This window comes from Gadus chalcogrammus, chromosome 7, assembly GCF_026213295.1.
Source record: "Gadus chalcogrammus isolate NIFS_2021 chromosome 7, NIFS_Gcha_1.0, whole genome shotgun sequence".
Taxonomy (NCBI): Eukaryota; Metazoa; Chordata; class Actinopteri; order Gadiformes; family Gadidae; genus Gadus; species Gadus chalcogrammus.
This window is the reverse complement of record NC_079418.1, coordinates 1,092,263-1,118,307: the sequence shown is the minus strand read 5'-3', so window position 1 is coordinate 1,118,307 and position 26,045 is coordinate 1,092,263. Positions and strand designations below refer to the sequence as shown.

General features: G+C 46.9%; 2 protein-coding genes across 2 annotated transcripts in view; one reads left to right on the top strand and one right to left on the bottom strand.

Moving 5' to 3' along the window:
- Positions 1–24,150, top strand: LOC130385433 (DDRGK domain-containing protein 1-like). The gene is made up of 9 exons (XM_056593937.1): positions 1–157; positions 302–487; positions 8,248–8,370; positions 9,036–9,184; positions 9,858–9,959; positions 11,409–11,531; positions 12,034–12,072; positions 23,064–23,169; positions 23,889–24,150. The coding sequence occupies exons 1-9, from the start codon at positions 1–3 to the stop codon at positions 24,047–24,049; spliced, it is 1,146 nt and encodes a 381-aa protein (XP_056449912.1). The 3' UTR covers positions 24,050–24,150.
- Positions 21,071–26,045, bottom strand: part of cars2 (cysteinyl-tRNA synthetase 2, mitochondrial) — a 17,080-nt gene continuing 12,105 nt past the window's right edge. The window contains exon 15 of the mRNA XM_056593845.1: positions 21,071–25,663. Within this exon, the coding sequence (XP_056449820.1) occupies positions 25,592–25,663 (72 nt within the window). The 3' untranslated portion in view covers positions 21,071–25,591. The remainder of the gene's footprint in view (positions 25,664–26,045) is intronic.

Genomic DNA, 26,045 nt, shown 5'->3' with positions numbered 1-26,045 from the left:
ATGGCAAGATCCATTGAGAGGGCCACAAGGGAACAGATTGGTAGCGCAGAATGGCACAGCCTGAGGAAGATGAGGCTCACCTCCTCAAGGTTCCGGGAGGTGTGCCATGTCAGAGGTCACAGCTCTGCTGAGAACCTTGCCGAATGTATCCGCAAAGGTGGGGTTCAGACAGCTCTGATGAAGAGGGGGCTTGCACTGGAGCCAGTAGATATTCAGGAGTATGCCCACATTAAAAACATCAGCTACTGGCCATCAGGATTTGTCATCCATCCAGATGCTCCCTGGCTCGGTTCTTCTCCAGATGGGGTCGTTTTTTATCCCACGGAGGCACCACCATTTGGGCTGGTGGAGGTGAAGTGTCCTAACGTGAAGAGCTACGTGGACTGCGGGTACCTGCGCATGCAGAATGGCGCCCTCCGTCTGAAGCCAAGCCATAGCTACTACTGGCAGGTGCAAGGCCAGCTGCTTATCACAGGGATGCAGTGGTGTGATTTTGTGTTTTTTGCAGAGGATGATGTTCTTGTACAAAGAATTTATAAAGATGCTGAGGTTGCCTGGGTCATAAGGGAGAGGGGGGATTATTTATTTTTCTATCATTTCTTAATCTGATCTTTTTTAAATGAATGTTTCATTCAGAGACCATACCTTTCAAAATGATTGAAATGAGAGTGTAAAACTACGTGGATTGTTGATATAGGATCATTGAAAAAGTGTTGTTCAATCTTTCCTTCTTTCCTTTCCTTCCATTATATTCTAGTGTCATCTATGATGCATCTGGTTTTCATTTCATGTCCTTTAAAACCCAAAGCTAATGTACATACAGTGGCAAACAGTGACAGCAAATACAAAACACAAAATTGGCCTGTCTCAGTTTAAAGCTCACCCACCGCGACAAGGTGCAGACCATTCGGGTGAGAACACGGGACAAGACATACGTGACAATACAAACAGACTCTTTTTTCTCTATCTTTTTTATTATACAGGAAAGTATTACAAGTAACAAAGTTACAATATAATCGGGCCTGTCTCAGTAAAATAACTGATTTCCAGACGTAACGCAGCACAACATAAAACATTTACTTCATTTACTAGTTGCCCATGCCTTCACTAAAGGCCCATTCTGGTAGTTGACCAGGAAGCAGGCCACACTGAACAGTTCATCGACTCTCCTGATACACCTCTCCACATGCACTCTCAGACGTGCAATCGCCTGTGTCTGTCTAACATCCTCACGACTCATTTGTTGTTTGTTCCTGAGAAATGCAGGCCGGTAAACCTTACAAGGAACAAGGTCGTCCACACGAAACCCTTTGTCCACCATGATTGCCATACCTGGCTTCAACAGCTTCACAATCCCAGACAACTTGAAAATCTCCCGGTCACTCATAGAGCCTGCATACAGTCCAGACACAAAGGTGACAGCATCGTGGGGTGCCATGCCAACCATGGCCTTGAATGTGGCATGAGATTTGTAGGTCGAGAAAACCTCACTCTGAAGGAGCAGAGAGGATGGTGTCTGACAAAATATTTCTGTACAATCAAGGACTACCTGTGTATCTGCAAAAGCTGCAAACTCAGGTGGCAGGTGAGCTCTCACTACCTCTGGAGGAACCCAAAGGCGCTTGCTTCCCAGCAGGCAGTACAGGAAGTGGGTCCATGTAGTGATGATACAACCTGCTGTTGTGCGGTGGATGTTGAACCTCTCTGCAAGGTCCCTCAGAGGAAAACCCACTGACAGGTACATCAGGAACAGCAGAAACTCGTCAATGGGTCTCAGTTTCTGTTGAGACATACCAACAAAAACATAAAACATATCAACAAAAACATACCAACAATAAACCTACCGTTGTCCTGATGCTGGCAGAGGCTGTCTTGGCGCTGGTTGTGCGAATCATTTTGTGGGTCACAGCAGGTTCAATTAGTCTCCAAAATGCCATGAAACTTCTGTAGGAGGCAAACCTGGTGTAAAAGCACACGTCCTCATCTGATGCAGAGAGACGCTCTATTCCAAAACGCTGACGAAGATTGAGATCCTCCACCTGCTGTTGAAGCTCCCTGATCTGACGACGTAGAGCTTCGTTTTCGTCTGACAAATTACTTGCCCTCGCTCCTGTTTGGGGGACGACACAGTAATCATGATCTGGAGCCATTCCAGTCTCCATCTCCGAGTCCGAGTCTGGCTCTGGGGGGGGACTCTCGGCCCGCGGACGCCGTTCCCACACACTCGGTCTGGGCGCAGGTAGCTGGTATCCGTTCCAAGAAAAAAAAACTGATATGGCTCCCTTCTTCACCCTCCTTCGTCCACTGACAGTCACATCAATATCAGTCTGCTTAAAATGTCGACTACAGACCTGGGTGTGCTTGGTCGGCATGAAGTCATCCCTCCGAATTTTCAGCTTCCACTCAGCCCGTACCGCAGCGTCAACGGGGAATGAATGGAAGCTAACTATTTTGTTGTACTTCGATGAACAGGTACACAACGGCACACAGCAGTGACGTACAGTGTTTCCCACCTGTTGAAAGCTAAGTCGCTTCCCTTGGATTTTAATAAGGCTCATTGTGAAACTGAAAAACTAACTAATTCGCTCTCTGGCTGTTTTCGTGGTCGCTGTCAAATCTGGATGTTTAGACCGGAAGACCGGAAATGCTCAGTATCCTATACAGATCATTTCCGCCAACGGTCGCCATATTGTGCACAGAGCGAATTGCAGGTGCGTACTCCCGTCCTTGGAAGTGTTTAATTGAAGTCTGGATTGCCAAGTACGAACTTCCAAGTCCACGAGTCCGTAGTTCGCGTACTTGGAATTTCCCAATGTCAAGGAAGCATGCTCAACGGCCGCCCTTTTAAGGACGCTACGTCATAGAACGCCGACAAGCACTGTTCCAATGTTGAGGACACTCGAAAGCCGCGCCATTTTTGCGTCCTTTGTTTTTGAGAATTCCGAGATTTTTCAAGGATGCATCGCTGCATCCTAGACGAGCCAAAACTACCCACAATCCTCTGCGTTCACTGGGCGGGTTCTTGAAAATGGCAGAGCAGTACACATTCAAATGAAGTGAAGTTATATTATTTTTCAGAAATATTTTGTGCCGTATTGCTTTTTATATAGATTCATCATGTTAATGCAAATAATCAAGCCTAAAGACCTGTGCCACTTTTCAAACGTTTTTGCAACTTCAAATCAAATCAAAATCAAATCAAATTTATTGTCATTTTGTTGATTGAACAACAAAACGAGAAGGCGTTTCTCACGGATCAAGATCAAGTACACATACATTTCAAACAAACGTCCCAATGATGAATATATAAATAAATAATAAATAAAGTCCAGTGAGAAGATCTGGGACGCTGGTGCATTGAGCATCCTGACAGCTTGAGGCAGGAAGCTGTTCTGCAGCCTGGTGGTGGAGCATCTTAAGCTGCGATAGCGCTTCTTGGAGGGTAGGAGCTGAAAGAAGCTGTTCAGTTTGTTTACGTCCACCCCGTCTCTGCTGCTTCCTCCTCCGGGCAGTTGCGGGCACGGTGTCACAGTGTCCGTTAGTATCCTGTGTTTGCGTAGTATGTCCAGATGCCAGCGAATGCCAGTGATGTTACTCGCTTGCAATGTCCTAATGTTTAATATTGTTTCCCTGTCATAAACTATGTTCGTAGGACGTCTCACACTCAAACATTCAATCTCAATCTCACAGATCTCAAGAGGGGCCGCTGCGACTGCACGCGCCGCCCTGGCAACGAGCTTACTTCCTCGTCTCCTATCCTGTTCCTAATTCCTCCTCTTGATCCTCTTTTCCTCCGTATTGTCTCATTATCAGAGTTGTTGGTATGAAATCCAGTTGTTCAGGTGATAAATCAACTGTCTGGCAAGCGAGTTGAAGCTCCAGAAGGTCCGCTCTAGCGTAAGTGCGTCTCGGTGGATTTGGATACGTGGTGGCCCCAGCAGAGAATAAACCTCCATAACTTGATGTAGAATGGCTTTTGAATTCCTCCAACGCAGATTTGACAGTATCCATAAGTCATAAGAATATTGTCACGATTTAAACTCGACAAAAATGTGAAAAAGTAAATTAAATATGTAATAAAGTAGCCTTTCAATCACGAGTCACTCAAACAGAGGAGCGCCCCGCATCTCGTTGTAACTTAATGTTACGTTGCTATATTTTGCATGGACGTAGCTGATGTTAAACACCACTGTCACCAATGTCAATTTACTCGCTCACAAGATTACATTTTTTATGTATGCCTATTTATGTTTGTGTTGAATCGTTTTTTTTAGGGTCAGCCCAGCAAACGGAGGCTTTTGTGCGCCTTAGGGTGGCGCAAAAACATTTGTTTACCGGTGGAAGGGATATTGCCACTATCCAATGTTGTAAAATGAATGCACAATCGATCATTTGTAATTTTGAATGAACGTATATAATTGTATTTTATATGATATACTTATGTGTTCAAAGCACTGGTAGATTGTAGGCATATATGAATGAATGAATCAGATCCGTTAAATAATATATCCAAATAAATACATGTTTATCATCTCTTTCTTTGTCTTTTCCCCCCTGCATAATAGTAATCAACCGTACTGTAAATGTGATGCATGAATTAAGTTCTCAGACAATTTCACTTAGTTTTATAAAAATTGAATGGATTTTCCTTTTAATAAAGACGATTCGATCAACCGCAACAAAGCTTTTGTGACTTCCCCAAAGAGGCTCCATGCGAAGGAGACATGACCGCATTCATAACAGACAAAAGTCAAATAAATATCGATCAGCTTGATTGCTGCCATGTTTTATTCATAAGCGCACATGTGTTTACAAGCGGACACGCAGTATTAAAAAGCGGAAGCGGAAGCGCTTCCACACTACCAAGTCGTTCCCAAAGTCTGACGTTACAAACGCTAGGAAGCACTCGAGCTAGCACTCTAGTCTCATCTCCATAGGACGCGACTAGCAAGGACGCGTCCTAATAATAATAATAACAATAAATTCAATTTATATAGCGCCTTTCAAGGTACCCAAGGTCGCTTTACAAGAGGTATACACAGGGGGGGGGGGGGCAGGTTAAAGTCCATAGGCCTCTAAGAAGAGGTGTGCCTTCAGGAGCTTTTTGAAGGACTCCACTGAAGTGGCACAGCGGATATGGAGGGGGAGCAGATTCCACAGAGTGGGGGCAGAGGCGCAGAAGGCCCTGTCCCCAAAGGTCTTGAGTCTGGTGCGGGGGGTTTCCAGCTGGTCCTTAGCAGAGGACCTGAGGGACCGCAGGGGGGTGTATGGATGGAGGAGGTCAGAGAGGTAACGGGGGGCCAGAGCATGCAGGGATTTGTAGGTGAGTAGGAGGATTTTAAACTTGATCCGGGACTGAACAGGTAACCAGTGGAGTTGCATCAGGATGGGGTGATGTGCTGCCAGGGCTTAGTGCCAGTTAAAACCCTGGCAGCTGAGTTCTGAACATATTGCAGTCGGTCCAAGGTTTTGGAGGGGAGACCTGTGAGGATGGAATTACAATAGTCCAGACGGGTGGAGATGAAGCAGTGGATGAGTGTTTCAGTGACTGAGTCTGAGAGTGAGGGTCGGAGTCTTGCAATGTTTCTCAAATGGAAGAATGCAGATTTTGTGGTGTTGTTGATATGAGGCTGAAATGACAGGGTGGGGTCAAGGATGACACCCAGGTTGCGGACTACGGGGGATGGGGTGATAGGGCAGCCATCCACTTCCAGCAGAAGATCCCCAACCTTCCTGAGCAGTGACTTGGGGGCCACGACCATGAGCTCTGTTTTATTGCTGTTCAATTTGAGTAGATTAGAGGTCATCCAGATTTTTAGGTCTTGCAGACAGTTGATGAGTGGGGCCGGTGGAAACTGAGTTGAGGGTTTGGTGCTGATGTATAGTTGGGTATCATCAGCGTAGCAGTGGAAACTGAGACCATGATGACGGATGATTTGACCAAGGGGGAGCATGTAAATGGTGAATAGTAAAGGGCCGAGCACGGATCCCTGGGGAACACCATGGTTGACTGGTGCCGTGATGGAGGTGGCATCGTCCAAGGTGACGTATTGTTGGCGGTTGGCGAGGTAGGACTGAAACCAGGAAAGGGCTGAGCCACTGAGACCAATGAGCTCAGCAAGACGGGTGAGGAGGATGGAATGGGATACTGTGTCAAAGGCTGCAGCCTTCACTTTGGGAAACAGCCACGGCCTCCCATTGTTTGGTGTTCGACTGCGGAACTAAAGTCGGGGACTCTTTTGGGGGACGGACGCCCTGTGTTACCATGTTTACAAGCAGTAAACACCTTTAAATCAACCTGTGTCTTCCTTTTATGAAGACGCCTCCCATTAATACAACATATATAGTATGCTCGAGCGTTTTATTTGTACACACGTAACGTGTGTGCGTTTTAAACTCCCCGTTTTAATCCAGCTTTACATGCGGTCCCGTCCTTCGCCACTAGACATCGCTGTTCAGTCGATTCCCATTTTACATTACACCTACCGTATATAAGTCACTATTCATATAAAACATATATTATCCAATTACAAGCAGTCGCTGACTTCTTGTTAGTTCATTCATGTGAATTGTGAGAAACTTCAAAAATACTATAAATACATTCATATTTATGAATGTAATTATAACTAGCCCTGTTTATAACTATGAATCATATCAATACATTTATAACTAGATTTAGCCCTGTTTATAACTATAAATAAATGTATAACTATAAATAGCCCTTTTTATAACTACACGTACTATAACTACATTTATAACTGGAAATAGCCCTGTTCATAACTATAAATACACTTATAACTATAACTAGCCCTGTTCATAACTATAAATACATATATAACTATAAGTAGCCCTGTTTATAACTACAAATACTGTAATTACATGTATAGCTAGAACAAGCTTTGTATAACTATCAATACAGTTATAACTGGAACTAAGTTTAGAGCCAACACTAATCTGTGCATGTCTTTGATGTTTATTGACGCCCTGTCTATCTCCTAACATTTCATAATCGATAATAACGACGGGACCATCGAGATCGCGTTGTATTTAATCGCCGCCGCGGTCCTCTTCGTGCTGATCGTCCTCACGGCTGGAGTGCGCAGACACGCTGAACCCGGTGAGAGGCGCTTCTTTTGTCTCATTTAACATTGTTTTTTTTTCTTAAACGTATTCATCGTGAGGTTGTCGCGGTTTGTTTGTCGTACTTTATGGTGCGTTCACATCGCTGGAAATTATGTTGAAAACATTTTCGCGATGTCGGAAAGTTCGCGTTAACGCCACCTCTTGACACTGTTATGATTCTACTTCCGTTCGGCAACTCTGAGCAAATTTTGTTAACAGAGTTGCCCAGTTGGTGACGTATGGTTTACTAGTGACGCGCATGAACATGGCGGAACATGAACGTTTTACTCAATATAAAAGAATCAACCATCATATCACATACTTTACTATGGATTGACGTTGTAACGTCTGTTGGCATGACTTTGCTCAGTTTTAAACATTGTGTACTGGTAAACCAGCTCTAGATAAGGGCAAGTGTTGCCTTCCATATAGTGGCTATACTGTATGTGTTTCTCATAAATAAAAGCAAAAGGATAGTAGGTGATAGGTATCAAGGAAATTAAGGCATGCAAAACTGAAACTGATCCTACCAAGTTCTGTTTAGTTCTGACTGTTCTTTTTATCGAATGAAAAAAACATGCTGTGAAAAACTTTAAGATTCCCAACCTGCTGTTTCCCAAGTGCACATGGACGATCGCTGTCGGGAACACGCGTAAGCATGAGCGTCATCCCTGGCGAGCCGTCTCGTTATCACCAGGAGAGTGAACGCGCCTTCTGGTGCATACACATTGGTGGAAATAGTGGCGAAGTCACGCCCCTTCCGGTAGAGCCCATGGGACCTATGAGATCGAAGAATATGAATGGGTTTCAATGGAGAGAAAGTAATTATCTTCTGGTCCCAGTCTCTATATGCCCCGGATTACACATATGTTGTCTGTTGATTTAAATGATAAAATAGGATAAACTAAATGACGATAGAATAAACTAATTTAATAATACATATACAAGTAAAAAGATAAAAAATAAAATGATAGAATAGGATCAAATCAAATCATTTAATAAGATATAATACAAAACTAAAATGGGTCGTTGTAAAAGTGTGAGGGGGGGGGAGGGCGGTAGCTACGGGGTCAGAGGTCAACGCCGTCGCCCTCTGACCCCGTGTGACCCCGTGTGTCTCCCCAGTGGACGGTGATGAGGCCTTAACGCAGGAGGGGGTCCCGCCCCCGCGAGCTGAGGAGCACGCCGCAGGAGCGCCGCGCCCCGAGAGAGCCCTCCGACAGCGGTATGTCAGAGGTCAACCCGGAGGTCAGAGGTCAACCGGGAGGTTGAACCCTCCCCTCAAAAGTTAAAGGGCCACCGCCCCTCTCTAGGGGGTGGCTGGTTTTACCTTTACATCCCCTAGTTAGCTGGTTACCCCCTAGTTAGCTGGTTATCCTGTAGTTAGCAGGTTATCCTGTAGTTAGCTGGTTACCCCGTAGTTAGCTGGTTACCCCGTAGTTAGCTGGTTATCCCGTAGTTAGCTGGTTACCCCGTAGTTAGCTGGTTACCCCGCAGTTAGCTGGTTAGCCCGTAGTTAGCTGGATATCCCGTAGTTAGCTGGTTATCCCGTAGTTAGCTGGTTACCCATTAGTTAGGTAGTTATTTTACTTTTTACATTCAGGGCGTTTAGCAGACGCTTTTAACTAAAGCAACTTACAATAAGTCCAGTTGTCAGAAGAAAGAGAAACAACGATATACCTCTGTGGGTACAGATAGGATGTTTTTAGAAACAAGGGCGCAGCACTAACCATCACTAGGTTAACCCAGTCCCCGTACACAACAGAGATAGCTAGGGTAAGAAGCTCGACCATGCTTAGTACTGTGAGTAGTGCCAGGACGTACAAACACACAATAGGCCTCTGGCTCCTTATCTGATGGATTAGCAGGCGTGTGACCTTTGTTTAAGTTGGATCCCTCTTCTGATTGGTCAGAGGAGGTCCCTGAAGGAGGGGGAGGAGCCATCGGGGGGGTTGAGAGCGACCAGGAGGAGGAGCAGCAGAACCTCCAAGCCACCGGGAAAGTGGGAGCCAAGAAGCAACGCAAACTGGAGGAGAAGCAAGCGAAGAGCGCCCAGAGAGAGGTGGGCCAATCAGAGACAGGCCCAGAGAGAGGTGGGCCAATCAGAGACAGGCCCAGAGAGAGGTGGGCCAATCAGAGACAGGCCCAGAGAGAGGTAGGCCAATCAGAGACAGGCCCAGAGAGAGGTGGGCCAATCAGAGACAGGCCCAGAGAGAGGTAGGCCAATCAGAGACTAGAGGCCCAGAGAGAGGTGGGCCAATCAGAGACAGGCCCAGAGAGAGGTAGGCCAATCGGTGACAGATTGTAGTTATCCCGTAGTTAGCTGGTTACCCCGTAGTTAGCTGGTTACCCCGTAGTTAGCTGGTTACCCCGTAGTTAGCTGGTTACCCCGTAGTTAGCTGGTTATCCTGTAGTTAGCTGGTTATCCTGTAGTTAGCTGGTTACCCCGTAGTTAGCTGGTTACCCCCCCGTAGACAGGCCCAGAGAGAGGTGTGCCAATCAGAGGGAGGCTCAGAGAGAGGTTGGCCAATCAGAGACAGGCCCAGAGAGAGGAAGGCCAATCAGAGAGAGGCCCAGAGAGAGGTGGGCCAATCAGAGGGAGGCTCAGAGAGAGGTGGGCCAATCAGAGGGAGGCTCAGAGAGAGGTGGGCCATTCAGAGAGAGGTGGGCCAATCAGAGGGAGGCTCATAGAGAGGTGGGCCAATCAGAGTGCTGATCTCTTCCTCTGGTTCCAGGCCGAGCTGGGGGAGCGGGAGGAGAGGAGGAAGCTGCAGGAGCTGAGAGAACAGGAGCGACGCAAGGAGGAGGAGCGGGAACGGCTGTCGGAGCAGAAGGAGGTAAAGAAGGAGGAGGAGTTAAAGGAGGAGGAGGAGGAGTTAAAGGAGGAGGAGCGGGAACGGCTGTCGGAGCAGAAGGAGGTAAAGGAGGGGGAGGAGTTAAAGGAGGAGGAGGAGGAGTTAAAGGAGGAGGAGGAGGAGGAGTTAAAGGAGGAGGAGTTAAAGGAGGAGGAGCGGGAACGGCTGTCGGAGCAGAAGAAGGTAAAGGAGGGGGAGGAGTTAAAGGAGGAGGAGGAGGAGTTAAACTAACTCCTCCTCCTTTACCCCCTCCTTCTCCTCCTCCTACATTAACTCTAGGAGGAGGAGAAGGAGGAAGATCGACCGGTAGCTCTCTTTTCGTTACAACGGTGCGGTAAAGCGAACGCTTTACCGCACCGTTGTGGAGGAGCAAGGGGAGGCGGAGCCTCTCAGCGTGGACCAGGTACGACTCCGGTTCAGAACACACAATCCACGTTAAAGGAGGAGAAGGAGTTAAAGGAGGAGGAGGAGCAGGTAAAGGTGGAGAAGGAGTTAAAGGCAGAAGAGGAGGAGTTAAAGGCAGAGGAGGAGGAGTTAAAGGAACAGGAGTTAAAGGAGGAGCGGGAACGGCTGTCGGAGCAGAAGGAGGTAAAAGAGGGAGGAGTTAAAGGAGGAGGAGGAGGAGTTAAAGGAGGAGGAGTGGGAAACGCTGTCGGAGCAGAAGGAGGTAAAGGAGGGGGAGGAGTTAAAGGAGGAGGAGGAGTAAAAGGAGGAGGAGGAGGAGTTAAAGGAGGAGGAGCGGGAACGGCTGTCGGAGCAGAAGGAGGTAAAGGAGGAGGAGGAGTTAAAGGAGGAGAAGGAGTTAAAGGAGGAGGAGGAGCATGTAAAGGAGGAGAAGGAGTTAAAGGCAGAGGAGGAGGAGTTAAAGGCAGAGGAGGAGGAGTTAAAGGAAGAGGAGTTAAAGGAGGAGGAGCGGGAACGGCTGTCGGAGCAGAAGAAGGTAAAGGAGGAGGAGGAGTTAAAGGAGGAGGAGGAGGAGTTAAAGGAGGAGGAGGAGCAGGTAGAGGAGGAGAAGGAGTTAAAGGCGGAGGAGGAGGAGTTAAAGGCAGAGGAGGAGGAGTTAAAGGAGGAGGAGGAGCAGGTAGAGGAGGAGAAGGAGTTAAAGGCGGAGGAGGAGGAGTTAAAGGCAGAGGAGGAGGAGTTAAAGGAAGAGGAGTTAAAGGAGGAGTTAAAGGAGGAGGAGGAGTTAAATGTGGTAACGGATGAGGAGGAGGAGGAGAAGGTAAAGAAGGAGGAGGAGAAGGTGGAGGAGAAGGTGGAGGAGAAGGTAAAGGAGGAGGAGGCAGAGTTAATGTAGGAGGAGGAGAAGGAGGGGGTAAAGGAGGAGGAGTTAAAAAAGGAGGAGAAGGAGAAGAAGGCGCCACGCGATGCTGAGAGCTGTCGCTAAGTGGCACTCAAGATTGACCCCCCCCCCCTTCGTCTTCTCATCAGGAGGAAGAGGAGCACCGTCTGAGGGAGGAGGAGAGGAAGAGGGAGGAGGAGGAGTACCTCAAGCCTAAGGCCTCCTTCATCGTGGAGGAGCAAGGGGAGGCGGAGCCTCTCAGCGTGGACCAGGTACGACTCCGGTTCAGAACACACAATCCACGTCTTACACTTAACCAAGCCTAACCTGGTTTGGTCTAACCTGGTTTGGTCTAACCTGGTTTGGTCTAACCTGGTTTGGCCTAACCTGGTTTGGTCTAACCTGGTTTGGCCTAACCTGGTTTGGTCTAACCTGGTTTGTCTAAACGTGGTTTGGCTGAACCTGGTTTGGTCTAACCTGGTTTGGTCTAACCTGGTTTGGCCTAACATGGTTTGTCTAAACGTGGTTTGGTCTAACCTGGTTTGTCTGAACGTGGTTTGGCCGAACCTGGTTTGGCTGAACGTGGTTTGGCCGAACCTGGTTTGGCCGAACCTGGTTTGGCCGAACCTGGTCTGGCCGAACGTGGTTTGGCCGAACCACGATTGGTCGAACCACATTTGGTCAAACCTGGTTTGTTAAAGTGGTTCACACGCGTATTGGGGTGTGCGTCGGGGATCAGCATCCACGTAACGATGTTTGGTTTCTCTGTTTCAGTCACACAACCTGCTGCAAGAGTTCATCCAATATATAGAGGTGAGCTCTCACAGACACACACACACACACACACACACACACACACACACACACACACACACACACACACACACACACACAAACAAACACACGGCTCTTCTCAATGCAATAATTGACCGTTGCTCTGATTCACCTCAATGGGTACCAAAGACAACTAATGCCGCTTTTCCACTGCATGGTACCAGCTCGACACGACTCGACTCGACTCGACTCAGCTCGCATTTTTTGCGTTTCCACCGCGAAAACATGGTATCTGGTACCTGAAGTGGCTGCTTTTTCTAGTACCGCCTCGCTCTAGGTTCCAAGCGGCTGAGCCGATGCTAAAAGGTGACGTCGGCAGACGGCCGGCCACTGATTGGCCAGAGAGTGTGACAAAGTCACGAGAGCGACATGGCAACCATGCTGGTAACAGCCATAGCAGCGCCGCAGCCAACATATTCCACTTCTTCAACTTCTTCAACATGCCTGCTAATAATGTTATCGATGTCCTCCATTGTTGTTATGTGGGTTCTGTCCATGGCTGTTTCCCAAAGTGAAGGCTGCAGCCTTGCTAGGACGCGTCCTTGCTAGTCGCGTCCTATGGAGATGAGACTAGAGTGCTAGCTCGAGTGCTTCCTAGCGTTTGTAACGTCTGACTTTGGGAACGACTTGGTAGTGTGGAAGCGCTTCCGTTTCCGCTTTTTAATACTGCGTGTCCGCTTGTAAACACATGTGCGCTTATGAATAAAACATGGCAGCAATCAAGCTGAGCGATATTTATTTGACTTTTGTCTGTTATGAATGCGGTCATGTCTCCTTCGCATGGAGCCTCTTTGGGGAAGTCACAAAAGCTTTGTTGTGCTTGATCGAATTGTCTTTATTAAAAGGAAAATCCATTCAATTTTTATAAAACTAAGTGAAATTGTCTGAGAACTTAATTCATGCATCACATTTACAGTACGGTTGATTACTATTATGCAGGGGGAAAAAGACAAAGAAAGAGATGATAAACGTGTATTTATTTGGATATTCATTCATTCATATATGCCTACAATCTACCAGTGCTTTGAACACATGAGTATATCATATAAAATACAATTATATACGTTCATTAAAAATTACAAACATTGCAAATGATCGGTTGTGCATTAATTTTACAACATTGGATAGTGGCACTATCCCTTCCACCGGCAAACAAATGTTTGTGCGCCACCCTAAGGCGCACAAAAGCCTCCGTTTGCTGGGCTGACCCTAAAAAAAACGTAAAACATAAATAGGTATACATAAATAATGTAATCTTGTGAGCGAGTAAATTGACATTGGTGACAGTGGTGTTTAACATCAGCTACGTCCATGCAAAATATAGCAACGTATCATTAAGTTGCAAAAACGTTTGAAAAGTGGCACAGGCCTTTAGGCTTGATTATTTGCATTAAAATGATGAATCTATAAAAAGCAATACGGCACAAAATATTTCTGAAAACTAATATAACTTCACTTCGTTTGAACGTGTACTTCTCTGCCATTTTCAAGAACCCGCCCAGTGAACGCAGAGGATTGTGGGTAGTTTTGGCTCGTCTAGGATGCAGCGATGCATCCTTGAAAAATCTCGGAATTCTCAAAAACGAAGGACCCGAAAAGGGGGCGTATTTTTCGAGTGTCCTCAACATTGGAACAGTGCTTGTCGGCGTTCGATGACGTAGCGTCCTTAAAAAGGCGGCCGTTGAGCATGCTTCCTTGACATTGGCCGTTTCTCAATTCGTAGCACGCGTACTACGGACTCGATGACTTGCTAGCACGTACTTGGCAAGTCTGTTCTTCAAGCACATACTTGCGAGCACGCGAGTACGTACCTGCAATTGGAACAGCAGCGGACTTGATGACGTCACCACCTCTGCTCGTCCGTTAACTGTGCTACGGCCTCATTTAGGCATATACTACTGAACAATATAAACAAATGATATCAAACAAAATCCCAGCGTCTTTCATTTTCAAATAGTATGTAAATATTCTGAATGAATAACAATTGAAAAGATATGAGTGTCCTGTCATGTGTATAAGCTATACACACACACGACCTTACATAATATATTTATATATTATTATTATTATGGCCTACATATTATATATTATATAAATATATATATAAGTTAAGAGTAACTTAAGCTACAGTTGTAACTTGTGCGTCTTCTCCATATTGTCCGCCCTCGTACTGCTGCGAGTGCGAAATGCATCCTGGGATTTATAGCGGGAGCAAGCACACACGAGCCACCTCCGATGCATGCTCGGTGAAACGGCGATATCGAGCACGCATCCAGAACACTTCCGGGTTTTACGACAGTACTCGCTTGATGCGTGCTTCGAATTGGAACAGTGCTCGGGCAACGACTGATGACGTTTCACGAGTCCACGAGCACATGAGCACGCACAAGTACGCGAATTGAGAAACGGCTATTGGGAAACAGCCCCTGTGTGGGTTGCGTAGGTGTTGTTTGCGTCGCGTACAAAAATACGTCACGGCCCTTTCGCGCAGCCGACCCCGCCCACGTCCAGGAGGTACTATTTGCGGTGGAAAACCACCCGTGCTGCTGCCGTGTCGAGTCTTGTCGAGTTGTGTCGAGTTCGAGTCGAGTCGAGTCGAGCTACATGTGCGGTGGAAAAGCTGCATAACAGTCTTTGGTACCACTCAGCAAGTGGTACGGTAACTTCTCAACCCAAGCGTATTTGGTTGCAAAGCTGCGTCAACGTCTTTGGCGGACTATTTCTCTGCTGCCCAGCACTATGATTTGTAATAGTAAAAAAAAAAAGACAGGCCGTGTGAAGTATTTCTTTTGTTTTGGCAAATAGCCGTGTAATAAGCAGGATAATGTATAGAACGTCGCCAGTCATGATCGAAAATACGGTACGGCCACACCAAACGCGCTACTCGCGTTGGATAACGCGAGTAACGTGCCTAACTTGACGCTTGATCATTGTGTGTCACAAAAATGGTTCAACGCGCCCAACGCGCCTGTGGCTGCGCTGGATTTAGGAGTCTGAGGTAGGAAACCCAACCGCCGCCGTGTTTGGGTGCATGATGGAGCTTAGATCGGGTTAGATTAAATAATCTCGGATATAAATAACAACAATCGGGTTAAATAACTTCCCATGGTGTGTCTGGTGTGTTTCCAGCATTCGTAGTGTTGATCAGCAGGTGCCATGCTGTAATTCCGACGTCTCAATGGTCCGGAATATTTCCCATTAGATCGACATGCCGCTATATGCCGACGGTTCAATGTTCCGAAAACGGAACCCATTGGTCCGAAGGGCCGTTTGTCCGACTTTTCAAAAGGAGGCAATTCAACATGTGTGATTATGAAACCAAAAATAAAAGACGATGTAGGCTAAGTTCCAGCAGTGCACTTCACCAAGCCAGACTGTTGCTGTGGGCTTGAACGGTCACAAGAGGTGAATTATGAAGCGCACGTTATACAAGGACTAATACTTTTCCCGTAAAGAAGTCAAACGGTGAGTGAAAAACAAATACAATTTCTATCTTTAGTAGCTGTGTGTGGGCCTATATGTGTTGTTTACTGTGTTTACAGTGGGCTTTTAGCCTAAATAATGTCACTGGTATTGATTTAGTCAAACTTATACCTCATACCGTGTACTTAGTCGTGTGTGTGTGTGTGTGTGTGTGTGTGTGTGTGTGTGTGTGTGTGTGTGTGTGTGTGTGTGTGTGTGTGTGTGTGTGTGTGTGTGTGTGTGTGTGTGTGTGTGTTGAGTATTAGACCTATGCTCTCTGTCCATGGTGCTGAAACACCGTGTTGAAATGAAGTGAAGCGTTGTCACTTTGCTCTCCAATATTCAACGTGAACGTGATATGTAGGCCTATGTTGTATTTTGGAGAGAGAGTGAGAGAGAGCGAGAGAGAGCGAGAGCACGAGCGAGGTATAAAACTCTTTATATGTAGGCCTATTCGGCATATTGAATAGGCCTAATGCGCCTCCTTTTTGAAAAGTCGGAAAAACAGACCAATTGGTTCCATTTTCGGAACATTGAACCGTCGGCATATTGGCATGTTAAGTTAAGTTAAAGCTTTTTATTGTCCCCTAAGGGCGATTTTGTTTGCAGCAAGACATCAATAGACAACATAGGACAGAAAGTACAACATGACAGACCAAACATACATGCAGATAGTATAGATAGTGCAGAGTGTATACAGGCATGCTGATAAGCATCCCTGCATGACATACCCATGTAAATCAGAATAATAATAATAATAACTACTATGTGTCAAATAAAAAAAAAAATGAAAAATAGGAAACACTTTCTGCTCTCCATGGAGTACCTTTCATACAGCAGGTAATCATACCTCACACTGCACCAAAAACACCATGTCGGCCCAGAGTTCAGTAGAGAAATGGCACTGGGAACAAATGAGAGTCTATATCTATTGGATTTTAACTGCAGGGAATCTGAAACGTGACTTAGAAGGTAACAACTGAAACTCAGGATGAAGAGGATGACCATTTGCTGATAAAATAGATTCTGCCTTTTTGTGGACAAATCTATTGTACAGGTCTGCTAGACTGCTTTGCTTGGCACCTATGATTTTGACACCGGCCTTCACTACTTTGGCGAGTGAGGCTTTATCCTTTACGTTCAGATTTCCATACCAGCATATCATAGAAAAAGATAAAAGATAAAAATATTTCGGACCATTGAGACGTCGGATGTGTTGTCGGAATTACAGGCAGGCCCCGATCAGCAGAGATATAGTCCAGTCCGCCAAGACGTTGAGGTTGCTTAGCAACCAGAGACGCTGTCCGTGCAAGTGAATGGAGCGTTCCCTCTAGTCATAACTATCAAACCAAACATCCTTCACATTCACCGAGCGAACATTATGAAAGTAAAATGCACATTTCTCGCTAATTTTTTTTACATAAACGCATTTAATGGCGTAACTATGTTACTATTTCCACCCAGAATAAAGAAAGATGTCCGCCATATGCTACTGTGCAAGCGTCACTACTCTCTGCCAGTGACGTCGGGTCAAGCTCCACGCTGATTGGCTATCGCGGCTAAGCACCACGCGTTGGAGCGTTGAAAGTTAAATTTTTTGAACTCCGGGCGTTGGTGCGTACTGCGTTGGGCGCGTTACTGCGTTTAAGTGCGTAATTACGTGCGTCTGCCGCGTCTAAGGGCCCTTACATAGTCGACGCATCGCTACGCATACGCGTCCAAAAGGCTATGCGACGCGACGCTTCGGCCGCCATTATGCGTCGACGCGTAGCAAAACGCGTCCTCCAAATTTTTGATACGCGATGCGCCGATCCATGCAATACCATGCGTTGTCGGTGGGGGCGATACTGCAAATATTGTACGTTAATTTCAACTATAGGTTATATTAACGGAAGAAAATTCGAAGGAAATGGCGGGCGAAAAGGAAAAATTGTGCGAGCAAATAAGATTATATGAGCATTTATATGACACTTCATCCGTGTTACATTCCAACAAGAATGCTTTGGAGAATGCGTGGAGGGAGGTTGCAAGTGCAATGGAAAAATCGGTTGCAAAAGTTAAAACAGACTGGAAAGCTGTCCGGGACAAATACGCAAGAGCGCATAAAAAGTGGAAGATAGCGTGCAGAAGTGGTGCTGGCCAAATACCTTTCGGCTATCCTAAAATCCTGACCCAAATTTTCCGGCATGTAGGCATAATCAACGTGTGTGTGTGTGTGTGTGTGTGTGTGTGTGTGTGTGTGTGTGTGTGTGTGTGTGTGTGTGTGTGTGTGTGTGTGTGTGTGTGTGTGTGTGTGTGTGTGTGTGTGTGTGTGTGTGTGTGTGTGTGTGTGTGTAGAGTGAGACGGTTTTCAATGTATTTTGTAATGGTAGGCTATTTACTTGGTCAGGATGTTTGAAAACAGGTGTCTTTCTGTAGTCAGGTGAGGAAGACGATGAGGAGGAGGAGGAACGGCCTAATTTGCAGGCAGATCAGGCACCTCCATCCACCCCCAACCCCGCCTCATCCCTATCCCAATTTCCACTTCTATCTGACCCTCTAACCACTACCTCTTCCACATCTCACCCTTCTACCCCTACCTCTTCCCTTCTTCCACCCCACCCTCCCACCGCGACACGAGTGGCTTCTGCTACCTCTTCCTCACTATCTGACCCTACCACCACTCAGATGACTTCTGCCTCTTCTTCCACCCCACCCTCCCACCACCCTGACTGCAGTGGCTTCGACCGTTCCACAGTCAGTTACCCCATCCCCCTACCCCGACATCATCAGCCTCCCGTGGGGGTAAAAGAAAGAGGAAAAGCGTCAGGCCGAATACAGATCCATGCGAGACTGCCCTCCTCGATAGGCTGCAGGAAATTTGGCAGGATAGAGAGAAGGAGATGGAGAAGGCGAGAGAAAGGGAGAGAGAAAGGGTGGAAGAGAGGGAGAGAGAGGATGAGAGAGAGAGCGAGAGAGAGAGGATGAGGGAACGAGATATGAATGACATTCACTTCTCCTTTACTAATTACCTGTGCCAATTCATGCGAACCCTTCCACAGGGGCAAAGTGCTTTTTTGATGCGTGACATCAAACAGCTGATGCGGGATTATGAGCCAATTTAATGATTTTCTTGTCACCCGATGTTCTTTCCATTACTGGCCTTATTTGTTTTAGCCTATTTTAATTTATTACGTAATGTTTTGTGTTCACGTTCTGTGTGTTCATGTTCTGTGTGTTCATGTTCTGTTTGAAACATAAGTTCAGTATATAGCCTCTTTGAGTGAATGAAATTTGAAAGCGTGAGTGAATGAAAAATGTGTGCATGTATGGTGGGTCAAGTTTCTGTATTTGATGAATAAACCCCTTTTCTCTAATAATGTTTCCTACCATATAATTTCTGTGGACTTTATGCGCTATAGCTTTGGCTATAGGCGTACACTTAAATACACTTAAATAATTCATTCATCTGTCAAGGCTGTAGCTCGTTGTGTAAACATTTTATATGGATATGAATTAATGAGTTTGACGTAAACCCAATTAGTTAACTTGTGTAATGTGATAACTAATAAATTAAAAGTCATGCTTCCAAGTGAACAATACGTTTATTGGTCAGTGCGCATACCCAATCGTAGCACATTGTACTGGTGGGGAAACACGCCAGCATCTGACAGAAAATAATCTGCCAGCTGCTCCCTAACAAGGGCCGCTCTCTGAGATGGTCTGGCTCTGCCGACCGAACACCGTGGTCCGTCGACCATATTCCGGTCCCCCTCGACATGCTGCCTCCACTCTCCAGGCTGGACCTCTCCGGTGTCAGCGGTCGTATCCACAAAGGAGGCGGGCATGTATCTGGCTCGTTCGGTGGATGCCAGCAAATTGTGGAGAGCCACGCACACCTTCACAATCTTCACCACCTTTTCAGGTTGGCAGTCAATTGGACGGCCAAAGATTCAGAAGCGCGCAGCCAATATGCCAAAGGCATTCTCGCCCTGGCCTGTCGGTAGTTGAAGATGCGCTTCCTATCCTGCAGGTTAGTACCTAATGAGAAGACAAATAAGTGTCATGCAGGAACACAGAACAGATGACTGTTCTGACTTTTTTTTTTTTTTTCACTCCAACTTAACACAGCTTTTGAATAGTATTGGTCAAGTGTGCCATTGCGCACACTGTGTGCCTGCCTGGGTAGGCTATGCATTTTTTTTTCGTGTATAATTAATTAAATCATGTATAATTAATTAATGTAATTAAAACAATAAATAGCTATTCAATATTTTTATTCTCACCTGGATAGGGACGCATCAGGTTCACCTGTAGGGGAAAGGCCTCATCCCCCAGAAAAAAATAAGGACTGGGCGTTGTGGTGCCTGGTAGGACAGCAGGGGCGGGTAGATTGAGGTTGCCCTCTGCCAGTCTGGATCCGAAGGCACTGCGACCCAAGACACCTCAATCGCTCTCACGCCCGTATGCGCCAACATCTACATAAATAAATCTATAGTCAGCAGCAGCCATAAGTGCAATTGAAAAAAAAACCTTTGTAATTATGGAAGTCACTTCCCGATCGTGCTGGAGCTCTGAGTCTGACATGCTTCCCGTCAATCGTCCCGACACACAGGGGAAACTGCCACTGCCTCCAAAATTCCCCCGCTATGTCCTGCCACGGACCGCGGGAAGGAAAGGCCATGAACTCCCCCTGAAGGGCGTCCCAGATGGCAGAACACATCTCCTCCACGATGCCCGACACAGTGCTGGTGCCCATCTTGTAGCTGGCCGAAAGAGCTTGCAGGCCGATGCCGGTTGCCAGGTACCTCAAGGTAACCGCAAGCCTTTGGGAATCCCAGATCGGGTTCCGGTGGTTTTGGTGAGAGTCGGGAAGATAACGGGTGACTCGGAGATCGAACTTTGGCGCCGACATACAAAAATATTGGAAATGCCTCTCCTCGTCCAGGCTTCGCATTGGAAGCACCAGAGAAACAAATTCCCCATCCCGATCTCGTGTGGTATTCAAAGGGCGCACATACCACCGCCTATCTCTGCGCGTCCTGCGTTGTCGTTGCCGGTGTAAAAGGAGCAATAAAATGCACTCTTCTTCCGTAGACATTTTGATCGGAATGGCACTCGGAATGTCACCCGCAATATAAGCCGCAAAAACACCCGTGATTCTGCTGCCGCCCGTGGCGTAAGTGTTGTATTGCATGTAATGCTTTGCCCGCGTCGTTCGCGTATGCTGTGTAGACTCGCGTCACTCGCGTCGTTTACGCGCTTTGCTCGCGTCGACTATGTAAGGGCCCTAACGCCCCTAACGCGACGCTTCAACGCGTGTAACGCGTCTACGCGCCTATACCAATGGTTCCCTATGCAAAAATGCCGATATTCGATGTCCCAAACGTGAGTGACGCGTTTGGTGTGGCCGTAGCATTAAGCCCCTTCAGGGCGAAGCAAGGCCCTCCACTTGGCGTCGGCGTCCTGTTCGCCCACATTATCCCTTACTTAAATAAGCCATCACACACACACAAAGAAAACTCTTCAAACACCCACAAAAATTGACTTCCCTTCAAACACATTTCTCCACAGGAAACTATTCAACAGAGCTCGTTAGGGCTGGCCCGAATAATTCGAATATTCGAATACTCGTTCGGAAAATTTGTATTCGAAGCTTAAATCAGTATTCGGAGCTTCGTTTTTTTTTTTCCACGTACGTGACGTTACCAGAGCGAGGGGGCAAACTATAAGCGTCAGCGACACCCAGCAGAGAAGCGAGAGAGGTGGAGGAAGAATAGATATCTTGTTTCCCTTTACTTTATAACACAACATTAGCGGGATCTCGGGAGGAAAAGTAATGCTGATCGAAATGCTAACCTTAGCTTAGTTGTTTGTTTACGTTCGCTGTACAGCGCCGCGCCAATCAACTGTGACTGGCTTGCGGCAGAGCGTGAGCGTCTTGGGAATACCCGGTCAATATAATGGATATAATATGGACACATAAAACAATCAATATTCGGTATTTGTTATGGATTTATTGTACAAATTCCCTGAAAAGATGCACGTTCCAGGATGAATTGAAAAGCTCCCCTAAGGGCTGAGATGGCAGAGGACAGCTGATTTGGAACAGAACAACAGCTGTTCGCTTTCACGGGGAAAAACTAAGGAACTTCAACCTACTTAAATCTTCAACAAAATATGCAGATACTGTCAAAATTGGTTCCAGGGAATATATAGAGATTATTAATGGTTTTTGATGGTGTTTTTTTCTGGAACGAGTATTTGAATATTCGCTCGGAAAAACCAACGAGTATTCGAAGCCTGAAAAATGGCATTCGGGCCAGTAAGTGCGCCCCTTCCGGCTCGGAAGATTTGAATGGGAGGCAATGGAGAGAACGGAATTATTTTCTGATCCCAGTCATTCAATGCCTTGGATTACACACGTTTTATGTGCATTTAAATTATAATTTCTCATGCAAAGAAAACTACAATTTATTTCAAGGCGGTTTGATACTGTTAGGTTTTGTGTAAGGCCTCTTTGGGAATTACAGCTCTTCGTTGCTCTCGATGCGAATGATGCATTTTCATGAATTCCCTCCCCCCATGAAAATTGGTCTTGAACCGCAGGGTGGTTCAAGACCCGGGCCAGTTGTTTTGTTGGAGGGTCAAATTGAACCCGGGACGCAAAATATTTAGTTTAATACTGTAACGGCATTCAAAAACACAATATACAATAATTGGCTTTGTCCCGTCACAGCATTTATTTCAGTAGCGTAGTATTAAATGTTTCCTTCAGTTACAGCAAATTGTCAATATTATACATTTGAAATGTTTCATTGGTTAAAGCAATCGTCAATATTACAACCTTTTGGGTTTCCTTCACTGACATCAAACCACTCAGTATCATACATCCCCAACAGCAATAAAGTCAAAATTATATATTATAAATCTCAAGTTCCACCTTGTGCGTCAGTGCCACACCATCGCAAGCAATCGACCCCCTGGCCGGACGGAGGTAAAAAGAAAAAAATAAACGTTTGAAGGAGAGGCCACTGGGGGGTACGAGTTCAGTTTTACGGGGGCACTGGCCCCCCCTCCACCCCCCAAGAACCACCCCTGCATACGTCACCACCACGCTGGTACAGACATGGCAATCGCTCTGCTCCACTTCACCGCTCTTTCCCAAGGGGAGGATAACAGCATCTAAAGAGGTGAAACCATTATAAGTCGGGGCACGTGGAGGGTTCCAGTTATGCCGATGGGGAGATTGTCGGTCTTGTCCACGCCAGTCGCAGGGAGTGTGACGTCACATACGAGATATAGTCTTTCTCATTGTGTTTTCTCTACAGCCTTTAACTGAACGATTGCACCATAAATGGTCAAACTCTTGACATGTTTTGACTTTTTTTCCCTACGATAACAATTCTGTGGGGATGACATCGCTCCGTTTGAGATGATTTAGAAACTGTTTTTTGGATTTAGTTTCTAACCACTGGACGTGGTTTGGTCGAACGTGGTTTGGCCTCAGCTCACATTTTTCCCGGCAGGACTCCATGGTGGTTCTCCTTGAAGACCTGGCGTCACTCTTCGGGATGCGAACCCAGGACACCATTGCCAGACTGCAAGACCTCCTCGCTGAAGGCTCCCTCACAGGTGTGTTAAAGCTCCGCCTACTTCCTGTGTTTTAGTGACATCACAAGTCTGTCTGTCTCTTTTGATTTTAATTTATTTAAAGGGCTGATGTCGTGGCACCAGGTGAATGAGTGAAACTCTGCCTGAACTCTGGTAGAATCGGGGCCCTTAAACTCAGATCACTTATTTGAAGCTCTGCCTCTTCCTGTGTTTTAATGACATCACAAGTGGGTGTGCCAAACTAGAAGTACGCTGGATGGATTAGCAACGTTTGCTACAGTAAACTGGGTCGACTGATTTATCCAGCTTACGTCTAGGTGGACATGGCTTGCAACGGCTAATCACACTCAACTTAAAATTTAATTCCGGCAAATATTCAACCCAGGGTCTTTGTTTTGGCATGGAAACCCATCAAATAAGCCCTCCAGATTCCAGATACCTTTTTCATTGAAAATCTAGTATTAGAGTTTGCCCGGCGCAATGTTTGGCGTCCATGTTGTTGGCTTGGGGCAGTGAGTTTCTCTTCCAAATCAGCTTTTTTGAACCGCTGAAATTGCTAAAAATAGCACCAAACCTCTGCAGTAGCATGACTAGGGTCCCTGCACATAAAACCAAGTACTTTTATTTTTTTGCCGGAATTACACTTTAAACTCACCTGGTGGTCCAATCAGGGCCCTTAGACTCACCTGGAGGTCCTATCAGGGACCCATACCATGTTTTTAAATGTCCCCGCCCCCCAGGTGTGATTGACGACCAGGGGAAGTTCATCTCCATCAGCCCGGAGGAGCTGAGTGCAGTGGCGCGCTTCATCCAGCAGAGGGGGCGCGTCTCCATCGCCGAGCCCGCCCAGGCCAGCAACTCCCTCATCAACCTCACGCCCGTGCTCCGCAACCAGGCCTGACCGCCGCCACAAGATGGCCGCCGTGGTCACAATACGGCTGCCGCCGTGGGTCGCTAATATGTGGGTTGCTAATGGAGACGACTGCTTCGTCACTCTTGTGATTAAGGGCTAGGAGATAGCGGCCATTTCTTTGAGGAAGTGGCCATCTTGTATGGCCGCCGCATCGCTCGCTGACAAGATGGCCGTCTCCTCGCAAAATGGCCACCTCCTAGCTTCCTCACAAAATGGCCGCGGGGGCCTCGGCCCCAGGCGATAGCTAGGCCGAGGGCCGCCGGTCATTGTTGGAACTCATCCCATATCCCAGCTGTCAATCATCAGACCACCGGACCTGCCAAGCTGTTTGTACGTTTTATTTGATTTGTTGACAACATTTTCAGATTGCCAACTGGAGTTCTGCCGTTAATTGGATTTGTCATTTTAAAACAAATGATTGAGGTAACAAATGAAACGGCGTCCGATGTGTGAAGATGATGAAATCAATAAACATGATTGCACATTAAATAAAGAGTTCTGTGTAACAAGGTTTCATTTCTCAGCAGGGTTGGAAGTTTAGTGACTGACAATCAAGATACATTGGTCTGACTTCCATGAAGACCCCAACATGGATTTGACCCTAACATTTTACCGAAAAAACTCCTGAGTTATGTTGGTTTCAGTCCCCTCTAATCAATTATTTTGATCATTTTCATCGATCCTTCCACATTTTAAAGTGCCTCAAGTCGACGCAAGAGCAGAAATGTCTGTCAGATATTAACGAGTTTATAAGACTTTGACTTCAATGAACCTCGTCCAATCGATGGTCAGCAAACGTACCCCGATAAAACAGACGCTGGGGGGGGGGGGGGGGGTCCTGGTTCTAGTCCTGGTCCTAGTCCTGGTCCTGATCTAGTCCTGGTCCTGGTCTAGGCCTGGTCCTGGTTCTAGTTCTAGTCCTGGTTCTAGTCCTAGTCCTGGTCTAGTCCTGGTCTAGTCCGGGTCCTGGTCTAGTCCTGGTCCTGGTCTAGTCCTGGTCCTGGTCTAGTCCTGGTCTAGTCCGGGTCCTGGTCTAGTCCTGGTCCTGGTCTAGTCCTGGTCTAGTCCTGGTCTAGTCCTGGTCCTGGTTCTAGTCCTGGTTCTAGTCCTGGTCTAGTCCTGGTCCTGGTTCTAGTCCTGGTCTAGTCCTGGTCCTGGTTCTAGTCCTGGTCTAGTCCTGGTCTAGTCCTGGTTCTAGTCCTGGTCCTGGTTCTAGTCCTGGTCCTGGTTCTAGTCCTGGTCCTGGTCTAGTCCTGGTCTAGTCCTGGTCCTGGTTCTAGTCCTGGTCCTGGTTCTAGTCCTGGTCTAGTCCTGGTCTAGTCCTGGTCCTGGTTCTAGTCCTGGTCTAGTCCTGGTCTAGTCCTGGTTCTAGTCCTGGTCCTGGTTCTAGTCCTGGTCCTGGTCTAGTCCTGGTCTAGTCCTGGTCCTGGTTCTAGTCCTGGTCCTGGTTCTAGTCCTGGTCTAGTCCTGGTCTAGGTCCTGGTCTAGTCCTGGTCTAGGTCCTGGTCCTGATCTAGTCCTGGTCCTGGTCTAGTCCTGGTCCTGGTCCTTCTCCGGGGCAGCCCTCCTGGTCAGCTCCCAGGTGGAGGTCGCCCCTCGGTCCTGAGAGGAGAACATCAACATCAGAGGTCGACAACAGAAGATCTGTGTCTCATCATCTACATGATGAGGTACAGAGAGAGGAGGGATGGGCACCGAGGCAAAGGGAACAAGAACCGGGTTCAGCTGAGGACCAGGTCCCACCTGGAACCGGGCTTTCAAAGGTGACATATTACACCACCAGGCGCGAGTGAGGTTAGCCGTTACACGCCGTTTCGAAAATCTCCCTCTTCTGACATCACAAGTGGGCGTGTCCTCCTACACGTATGACGCACCAGTTAATTTGTAGAACCGGTTCACTTGGAGATGAGAGAACCGGTTCCCTTGTGAACCGGTTAATTCTACAATGTTCTAGTTTGGTCTGGCTTTGCGAGACTAGGTTAGG